Below are 11,495 nucleotides of genomic sequence, written 5' to 3' on the forward strand. Positions count from 1 at the left end.
GGGGGAAACCTCCAAAAAAATTACAAATTTAAAAATGACTAATTTTCGAAATTTTTAAATTTTTTTTACTAAAACCTGCCGTAACTTTTTTAAATAAACATATCAATATAATTATTTTTTATATAGATGCATAATATCATTACCTTTCATTTGGTATTTTTTTTTCATAAATTTAACCCTTAACCTGCCCACAAGGGGGGATTTAAAATGACAACTTTTTCACAAAAAATTAATTTTTTTAACTTAAATTTTGAAAATGTTCCGGAAGGTCTGACACTTTTATATATATCTTAAATTAAAGCTAATGTAATATGCTTTATCATGAAAAAAAAAAATTTCGGACTTTATCTTATCTTCATGGTGAAAATGGCTACCGAATGCTATTTTTGTGTGAAAATTTTCGATTTTGTATTTTCCATTTTTAACTTTATTATGCTATAACTTTTTGAAAAATGTATGAATCATTACAATTTTTTTATGAGAAGTAGTATTTATATAGATCTTTCATTCGACATACTGTTTTTTTAAATCGGACCATTTCCCTAAATACAGGGGGGATTCAAAACATAAAAATGCATATAGAAAGTAGAACTTTTTCAACGTAACTTTTGAAAGTGTTCCGGAAGGTCTGACACTTTTATATATATCTTAAATTAAAGCTAATGTAATATACTTTATAATGGTAAAAAAAAATTTCGGACTTTATTTTATCTTCATGGTGAAAACAGACATTAAACTTAATAAAAAAAATACGATTTTTGTAAAAAAATTCTTTTTTATATTTTTAACTTTATAATGCTATAACTTCTCGAAAGATGTATGGATCAATATAATTCTTTTTTTTGTAGATGCATGATGTCTTTACCTATCATTTGGTATATTTTTTTTATAAATCTGACTTTTTACCTGCCTACAGGGGGGGATTCAAAATGACAACTTTTTCACAAAAAATTGACTTTTTCAACTTAAATTTTGAAAGTGTTCCGGAAAGTCTGACACTTTTATATATATCTTAAATTAAAGCTAATGTAATATACTTTATCATGGAAAAAAAAAATTTCGGACTTTATTTTATCTTCAAGGTGAAAATGGCTACCAAATGCTATTATTGTGTGAAAATTCTCAATTTTATTTTTTACATTTTTAACATTATAATGCTATAACTTATTGAAAAGTGTATTGATCAATATAATTTTTTTATGGGAAATACTATTTTCTAATAATCTCTTTTTTATTCGACATACTTTGTCTTAATCAGGATATTAATAAGGAACTAGCAGTTTATGAAGCTTTTGGAATAATCCACCAATTTTTTAAAATTAAACACTATCTAAAGATTTGCATCGAAGCGTTTTTTTTTGATAGTGATTTTAATCACTGTCAGATATCATTATACTTGATCCAACTATGCGACGTCACCACTGTGCCACGACCCCCCTGTGCTGGGTTTTTTTTTTTTTGTGTCTGTTACCATTTTTTCTCACCTCTCACCGAATCGATTTCTTTCACCGATACGGCAAAAGATCACAAATTTTATCTAATCGAAGTCAATATCCTCAAAAATTGAAAACATTTTCCAAATCTCCAAAAAAATTACAAATTTAAAAATCGCTAATTTTTTAAATTGTTTCTATTTTTTTTACTTAAAACTGCCATAACTTTTTCAAAAATAATCAAATAAATAGAAATTTTTTTTTATAAATGCTGATGTCTTTACCTATCATTTGGTATATTTTTTTTATAAATCTGATCCTTTACCTGCCCACAGGGGGAATTCAAAATGACAACTTTTTCACAAAAAAATAACTTCTTCAATTTAACTTTTGAAAGAATTCCAGAAATATAGACACATTTATATATACCTTAAATTAAAGCTTATGTAATATACTTATGTAAAAATTTCGGACTTTATTTTGTCTTCATGGTGAAAATGCCCATCGTATTCTATTTTTATGTTAAAATTCTCTATTTTATATGATAAATTTTTAACTTTATATTACTATATCTTTTTTAAAAAAGTATGGATCAATAGAATTTTTGTAAGATAAGTACTATTTATATTCTTCTTTTATGCGTCTTATTTATTTTTTATATCGGACCATTACCCTTTATATAATTATTCATATATTACACTTATAAATCATAAAACTTGTAATCAGGATATAAATAAGGAAATATAAGATCATGTAAAATGTAAAATGTAAAATGTTTAAAATAATCCACCAAATTTTTTAAATTAAACACTATCTACTGATTTGCATCGAAACGTTTTATGATAGTGATTTTAATCACTGTTAGATAATATTATACTTGACCCAACTATGCCACGTCCCCACTGTGCCAAGACCCCTACTCTGCTGGGTTTGTTAGTTTTAAATTAATAATATTTTTAATATAGTTTTAATTTTAAGTAATATTATTCACAAGTGATCAATTTTTATTATATATTAGAGCAATTAAATATAATATGAAATTGATATTTAATAATCTGTTATTAAAATTATAAAAAAATATTAACTAGTTGTTATGTTATGGTAAACTTGTATAAAAATGGAAGTGCTTGGTACAAAACATTTCAGAAAATAATTTATTGTTAATTATGAATAAATTGTAAAGAAGGAATTTTCATTAGTCAAAAATACACTTTTCTTGATAAATTTTTCGCACTGATTTCAAATCTGCAATTAGATTTTTCTATCACTACTAAATTTTGATATTATTACTAATTAGTTAAAATCAATTATTAACATATAATAAACACAGAAATATAGATTAAAAGGAAATTTTATGATAGTGATTTTAATCACTATCAGATAATATTATACTTGACCCAACTATACCACGTCCCAAAATGCCGCGACCCTACTGTGCTGGGATTTTTAACTCTATACCTGATGCAAAAATAGATCCTTTGAATGTAAAGTATTTAAAGGACAACGTAACAGCAAACGGTTTGATCATAGTTGTAACAAATGAGATGAGTATCACAGACAAAAACGTCAATCTGATAACAAGTGAAAATATTCGATAGTTATACAATTTATTTATAGATTTAGAATAGTATTGATAAAATATTTTCATTTTAAAATTTTTGTATATGTGAATATAGAGTGTGATTTATTAAGTATACTACCGCCCATTCTTTTTACCAAATAATAATTTTTTCATAAAATTTTGTTTGGTTGAAATGTAATTAATTTTTATGAATAATTGTAAATATCAAAAGTATTGTAAGAAAAATGTAGAGGGTAGATTTTACAAGTAACGTTCGAAAGTTAAATGCGTGCCTATTATTTTTTATACTATTAAATGGTGAATTGTGGAAATAATATTTTGACATGTCGATAATCAGTATTATATTATTAGTTTTAAAGTTAATATAAGTTCTAGTTACATGCAAGAGTAGTGCGCAACGTAGAAGAATTCTCATCTGGTTGTTTGATAAAAAAAAAGTATTGCTAAACACGAAAAACGAATAGTAAGAAGTTCTTTATTAAATAGTCAAATGCTAATATTTTAAAAATTAGTAATACAAAATTGATTATGACCTTTTAAAATTTAATTTAGACCATATTTGATCCAATGGTGAAATAATAATAATAATAATACGATTATTATTTATTTATACTATTTAACTATCAAAAATTTTTCCTAAACTCTATCCTTATTAATAATTTTTCTTTTTATAAATTTGATATTTAAAATGATTTATAAAAATAAATTAAATTTTAATTTGTGCAATTTTATGAAAAAATCACTATTTAACAAAAAAAAGGAAAGGGAGGTAAACTGTTAATAAATCACTCTGTAAGCATCAATGTCCAATCAGGTTTTAACATTTTTAATAACTTTTGATTCATAATCGCATTACATAATTATATAAACATTCTCTATGTGCTAAAATATTAGGAACTCAAAAAGTTTTTATTCTAAATTTGACATTGACGAATCAAATTTTTTTGTAATAAATAGAATTAAAAAAAGGCTTTTTTTGAAAATTAAAAGAAGTAACAAATGAACTATTTTTATTTTTTCTTTATTAAAAATATATTTTTAACATAGTCCATAGTTATTAGTTAACCCAACCCTATCCTTGTGGATAGGGGATAAGAATATTTCCACGGCCACTCTGTCAGTCGTAAGAGGCGACTAATGAGGTTGCGTCAGGTCGACAGCCGGCGTAAAATTTTTTGTCAAATAATATGAGGTCTCCTGAAAGAAACTTAGGTAAATTGTCCCATATCGGATGTACGCGGGGGCAACAGGTGAAAGGGAATAAAGTAGTTAAAAACGAAGAAGGCCTAAAGAATAAAGTGTTTGTTACCAGCCGGACAACTTGTGCGGTAGCTGATTCACCAGTCATGTGTACAGGTCTACCCAACGCTTGTAGTGTCAACGGTGTAGGGACATCACCACTAAACTCTAGGCTGGACTCGTATATAAGGGAGAAAAATAGATACAAAATAAGAATAGGTACTTGGAATGTTGGAACATTATCTTTAACAGAAAAGTTAACATTTGTTGTATACAGGAAACTAAATGTAAAGGAGAGAAATCGAAGGAATAGGTGAGGGTTATAAAATAATATACTCAGATAAGTCTAGTACAAAGAATGAAGTAGGGATAAAAATGGACGAGGAGATAAAAAATAAAGTAGTAGAAGTAGCTAGGAAAAGTGACAGAATTATGGTCGTAAAATTGATATTCGAAGAAAAAGTGCTGAATGTAATAAATGCCTATGCACCAAAAATGGGATGTAATGAAATAGACAATGGAGTGTTTTGGAGAGAGATTGATGAGGTGATGCAAGGAGTACAATGAGAAATGGCAATGAGGATGCGGTGATAGGTGGAGATATGAATGGGCATGAAAGAAATGAGAGGAGAGGATATGAAAGAGTACATGGAGGGAATGGTTTTAGTGGGAAGAATGAGGCTGTAGAAAGAATCCTGGATTTCGCAGTATCGTATGATTTTGCTGTAGTTAATATTTATTTTAGAAAGTGGAAAGAACATTATATAACTTATAAGAGTGGGAGGAATAGATCACAAAACGATTATTTTACGTGGAAGAGAGAGAGAGCGTAAAGCAAGTAAAATATTATAAAGTTATACCAGTTATGCTGACGATATAGTGTTAATAGGAGAAAATAGGAAGGAAATTAATCAAAGGCTAGAGAGGTGTGAAGATAAGCTTGTGGCGGTCGAATATTCTAGAATGTCCGGCCGCCGCCGCCTCTAGAAGATTCGTCGCTCTACATAAGCGTGTGGCGGTCGATTGTCTAGAGAGTTCCGACGCCGCCTCTAGAAGATTCCTCTGACTATTTAAGGGCAAGATCGTCGCTCCAGTCAGTCAGTCGATCAGTCAATCACTTACGCATTCTGTCTTACACGCGCTTCGTTTCTCGCTGTTATTTGTTATTTGTTAGTTCGTTGTAATATAGTATAGTTGTTATTAAATCGTAAAAGTGTTTATTACTTCTATATATTACACCTCGCTACATTGGTGACCTCGACGATAACAAGTATGAACGCCGAAGAACTACGCAATCAATTGGAGGAGTTACGCCAAGAAAACGCTCGCCTTGCAGCACTACAGGCACAGCAATATCCAACAGCTTCAGTGAATCGCGTTGCCGTCAAGTTGCCACCCTTCTGGTCCGAAAGACCGAGCTTATGGTTCTCACAGGTTGACTCGCAGTTTGCAATCTCGGGAATAACAAGTGAGGAAACAAAATTTAATTATGTTGTGGCTCAGCTTGATACGCGTTACGCCGCCGAAGTAGAGGATATTATTACTAACCCACCGCCTACTGAACGCTACAAACATCTACGCGCAAAACTCGTTGAACGGTTGTCTATCTCAGAAGAACAACGTGTGCGGCAACTCATCAATGAAGAAGAACTAGGTGACCGTAAGCCATCACAGTTCTTACGACATCTCCGTTCCCTTGCCGGCACTACTACATTACAAGACAATATTTTACGTCAACTTTGGCTCCGCCGTCTACCATCACATGCACAAGCTATTTTAACCGCACAATCAGAGCTTCCTCTGGATAAGGTAGCCGAGCTGGCTGACAAAATTGTTGAAGTGCAGCCAGCCCCCTCGCAATTCGTCCATGCTGTTGCCACGACGAACAATAAAAAGGAACTCGATGTTTTAGCCGCCATTGAAGCACTCGCAAAACAGGTAAGCGAATTATGTGCTAAACGCCCGCAACGTTCCCGCTCTAGGTCACGTAACCGTTCAAACGTGGAACTGACTAACGGCAAAGGATGGTGTTGGTATCATAGCACTTATGGAGAAAAGGCTGCCAAATGTAAGGCTCCCTGCAAGTATCAGGAAAACTCCAACGACAGTCAGTAGCGGCGGCAACAGACTGTCCGAACCCGAGCAGCCGCCTGTTTGTTACAGATCAAATAACAAAACGCCAATTTTTAGTCGACTCCGGTTCCGACTTATCTTGTTACCCTCAACGGCTACTACGGGAACGACGCCATGCCACCGATTACGACCTCAGCGCGGCCAACAACAGTACCATAAAAACTTACGGGACGGTCCATCTCAATTTGAATTTAGGACTTCGACGCAGTTTCCCGTGGAGTTTTATTGTCGCCGACGTGAGTACTCCTATCATTGGTTCCGACTTCATGGCATACTACCACTTGCTGCCGGATTGCCGTACCAAACGTCTTATTGATGGTGTCACAGGCTTGGCTGTGAATGGTAAGGTTTCCTCTGTAAATCAATGCAGCATAAAATCAGTTGCCAACACTTCCCCTTGGGCTGCACTTCTCGCAGAATTTCCGGACATCACACGTCCCACCGGATTGCCCAGGACAATAAAACATCAAACAGTGCACCACATTCTTACGACACCTGGTCAGCCAATAGCCTGCCGCCCACGCCGCTTAGCTCCAGGTAGACTAAAAATCGCCAAACAGGAATTCGCGGAAATGGTCAAGGCAGGTACCGCTAGACCTTCAAGCAGTCCGTGGTCTTCACCATTACATTTAGCACCGAAAGGGGAGAACAGCTGGCGTCCTTGCGGTGATTACCGCGCGCTGAACGCCCGAACTATACCAGACTCCTATCCAGTCAGACACATACATGATTTCTCGCACAACCTGGCTAATTGCACGCTATTTTCCACAATCGATCTGGTAAAGGCTTACCATCAAATACCTGTTAATCCGGACGATATATGCAAAACAGCCATTACCACTCCATTCGGACTTTACGAATTTCCTTTTATGACATTCGGATTGCGAAATGCTGGACAAACTTTTCAACGCTTCATAGACGAAGTTACCAATGGGTTGGACTTCTGTTATGCATATATTGATGACATTTTGGTATTCTCTAAATCGGAAGAGGACCACAAACAGCATTTACGCACTCTTTTCGGGAGACTTTCTGACTACGGTGTTGTCGTTAACCCGCAAAAATGTGTATTAGGTTCGGCTGAGGTGAAATTTCTAGGTTACCTAGTATCTTCTGAAGGCACCCGCCCGCCACCGGAACGCGTCGAAGCCCTACGACAGTATCCATTGCCAAAATCTATGCAAGGATTACGCCGGTTTTTGGGAATGGTAAATTTTTATCGCCGGTTTATTCCCAAAGCTGCCGACCTGCAAGCACCACTTCACGGTATTCTCAAAGGCCCGAAGACAAAAGGTTCCCAACCGATAGAATGGACTCCCGAGTTAGAAAAAGCGTTCACCACATGCAAAGAAAGTCTTGCGACCGCTACTCTTTTAGCACATCCTCATCCAGCCGCACGACTTGGACTATTCACAGACGCATCTAGCCAATCTATCGGCGCATGTCTGCAGCAGCGAGTCAATAACATCTGGCAACCCATAGCATTTTTTTCAAAGAAAATGTCGGTGAAACAAAGTGCGTGGCCTGCGTATTATCGTGAGTTGCTTGCCATCTATGAATCGGTGAAGTATTTCAGGCACATTGTCGAAGCACAACCATGTACCATTTTCACCGATCATAAGCCACTCGTATATGCTTTCACCCAACGGAGAGAAAAGATACCTCCTACGCAACTCAACCAGTTGACATTCATATCCGAATTCACCACCGACATTCAACACATTAAAGGTGATGAAAATATCGTCGCGGATACAATGTCACGCATTGAAGTTGTGTCTCTCCCGCTGGACTACCGAGCTCTTGCTGCATCTCAAGACACGGATGATGAACTCAAACATTTTTCTGACAACAATTCATCTCTTCATTTGGAGAAGGTACTAGTGCCAGGATCTTCAATCTATATTTATTGCGACACGTCAACAGGACGCCCACGACCATTTTTGCCACAACGATTCCGGCGTCACGCATTTGATCAGTTACACAACCTTAGTCACCCCGGTGCACGCGCAACAGCTCACTTAGTTTCAGAACGATTTGTGTGGCCAGCAATGAAAAAGGATTGCCGTTCCTGGGCACGTGCCTGCGTCCACTGTCAGCGATCGAAAATAAGCCGACACGTCTCAGCCCCACTGGGAAACTTTGAAACACCTTCACGCCGATTCAAACATGTTCATGTCGATATCATCGGTCCATTGCCGCCATCACAGTCCTTCAGGTACTGTCTGACGGTAATCGATCGTTTCACCCGTTGGCCGGAGGTGTATCCACTCGAACGTATAACAGCAGACGATGTCACTAAGGGTTTCCTCAATTGCTGGATTTCACGCTTCGGAGTACCTCAATACGTTACGACTGACCGTGGTACTCAGTTTGTTTCAGCTACTTTAAAAACTTTAGCAAAACGTTTTGGTTTTACGCTTCGCCCCACTACCAGTTGGCATCCTGCTGCAAACGGATTCGTCGAACGAATGCACCGACAACTAAAGGCAGCCATCATGGCCCACGCAAAAGACTCGTGGACTGAGTCACTGCCTATCGTGCTTCTCGGAATACGTTCTGCGTTTAAGGAAGACTTAAAAGCCACGTCTGCGGAACTTGTTTATGGTGAGCCTCTTAATCTTCCTGGTGATTTCTTCACAGACAAGCAAGATAATAGCAGTACGAACGACCCTACTAGCTTACTAGATCGTCTTCGCAGTGTTATGAATAAAATTCGTCCAGTACCTGCATCTCGCCACTCAAATCCACGATCATTTGTTTTTGCGGACCTTAAGGACTGTTCACACGTATTTCTCAGGGAGGGAGGTGTCCGAGCAGCACTTCAACCGCCATATCAAGGTCCCTTCGAAGTAATTGCCCGAAATGACAAAACGTTCACAATAAAAGTTCGAAATCAATCAGTTACGGTGACGATTGATAGAGTAAAACCTGCCTACCTCATGGTGAACGAAAGCACAACCGTTAGCCAGGCACATGCTCCACCAGCAACTGCCCCGGATACGACCAAACAGAAACAACCGCCTAATACCGATCCATCAACACAGCCAGTACGAACAACTCGCTCAGGCCGCCGAGTCAGATTCCCGGACATTTTTGACCCTAGCTAACTCCACTCCGTAGGGGGGTGGTGTGGCGGTCGAATATTCTAGAATGTCCGGCCGCCGCCGCCTCTAGAAGATTCGTCGCTCTACATAAGCGTGTGGCGGTCGAATGTCTAGAGAGTTCCGACGCCGCCTCTAGAAGATTCCTCTGACTATTTAAGGGCAAGATCGTCGCTCCAGTCAGTCAGTCGATCAGTCAATCACTTACGCATTCTGTCTTACACGCGCTTCGTTTCTCGCTGTTATTTATTAGTTCGTTGTAATACAGTTCGTCTCTCGCTGTTATTTGTTATTTGTTAGTTCGTTGTAATATAGTATAGTTGTTATTAAATCGTAAAAGTGTTTATTACTTCTATATATTACACCTCGCTACAGCTCTTGAAGAAAAGGGTTTAAGAATAAGTAGAAGTAAGACAGAGTATATAGAGTACGAGTTTGACTAAGGAGAACACAAGGTAGGTGAAATGAGGAGGGCAGTGACAATAGGCGAGGACGTGATTGGAGAGGTGGTGAGTTTTAAGTATTTAGGGTCAGTTGTGCAAAAGAGTGGTGGGTATTGACAAGGATATAAGACACAGAATTAAGTGCGGGTGGATGAAGTAGAGAGAAGCGTCTGGCGTCATATGCGATAAAAAAAATTCCAATGAGGCTGAAAGATAAATTCTACAAGACTGTAATAAGGCCAGCTAAGATGTATAGTTCAGAGTGTTGGGCGGTTGATAAGAAAGTAGAGCAGAGAATGAGATTGCTTAGATGGATGAGTGGAGTAACTAGAAAAGGATAAGAATAAGGAACGAGCATATAAGATGGAGTATAGGTGTAGCGTCAATTGTAGATAAAATGAGAGAAAATAGACTTAGATGGTTTGGTTATGTTATGAGGATAGAAGAATCGGAAGCTCTAAGAACAGTTATAGAAATTAATGTTGGAAGAAAAAGAGGTAGAGGAAGACCAAAAAAGAGATGGAGGGATGCTATTGAATGCCATATGAGGACAGCTGATGTGAGCGTAGATGATGTGGGTGATACGTGTCAAGTGGAAGTTTAGGATAAGGGTGGCTGACCCCAAGTAGTTGGGATTAAAGCAAGAAAGAAGATATAAATCAAAAGTTATTAAAGATTCAAAACTATGTATATAATATTGATGGGAAGCATATGATGGTAACTATCGAATATTTAATAGTTGTCCATTATTTTTAATAATCAAATACTTAAAGTTTTCGATTATTAAAAATATTTGAAACTACTCGGTAGTTTTTTAAATATTTGATAGTTTATGCTAAAATAAATTTGGTTGCATAAAATATATTTTATTGAGTTACACATTATAAAGAAAAAATCTAAACCCAATCACAAAAAAAAAATTATATTACATAAATGACTCGTCAGAATATTGAGTTGATTGAATGCTCATAGCTGCTATGCTCAACAAGCACAAAAATAACAAGTTCATTCTATGATCTGAAATAATGTTCATGAATGAAATAATAATATTTTTTAAACTTACTCATTTGTTCTATAATTATGAAATAATGAAAATAACATCCATGGCTTTTTTAAATTTTATGTTTCTGCTTACCCCATTTTTTTTGAAAATACCAAAATATTATCATCAAAATGATAGTAAATGTGTTTAATATTATGTGATTTAACGGGCTGAACCAAAGTTCCATCAATGTGTTATACAATACTTTCTCTGTAAAGATCTAGAAATGGATATTAGTTTATTTTTTATTATATACAATATAAGACTAATCTAAATAATAATTTTTTAATTAATATACTAAAAAAATATTAACTTAGATTTCGTTCAAATTATTCCGAAGTTCGAGCTACAAAATCTTGCAATAAATTTTAAACTCAATTAATTAAAAATATATAATGATAAAATTCTACATGCATTAATATTAGTATGCTAAAACCTCATATAATTTTTATTAAAAAAAAAAATGTAAAATTATTTTAAGCTTAAAATAAGTTCAAATACATTTTTGTACGAGTATATTTT

General features: G+C 35.4%; 1 protein-coding gene across 1 annotated transcript; it reads left to right on the forward strand.

Annotated features, from left to right (window-relative positions):
• Positions 1-5,526: 5,526 nt before the first annotated feature.
• Positions 5,527-6,369, forward strand: LOC126905015 (uncharacterized). Its single transcript, XM_050684414.1, has one exon. It carries the CDS (start codon positions 5,527-5,529, stop codon positions 6,367-6,369), a length of 843 nt encoding a protein of 280 aa, XP_050540371.1.
• The last annotated feature ends 5,126 nt before the right edge of the window (positions 6,370-11,495 follow it).

The sequence above is a fragment of the Daktulosphaira vitifoliae genome, unplaced genomic scaffold (genome assembly GCF_025091365.1).
Source record: "Daktulosphaira vitifoliae isolate Bord-2020 unplaced genomic scaffold, ASM2509136v1 Scaffold_4, whole genome shotgun sequence".
Classification (NCBI taxonomy): domain Eukaryota; kingdom Metazoa; phylum Arthropoda; class Insecta; order Hemiptera; family Phylloxeridae; genus Daktulosphaira; species Daktulosphaira vitifoliae.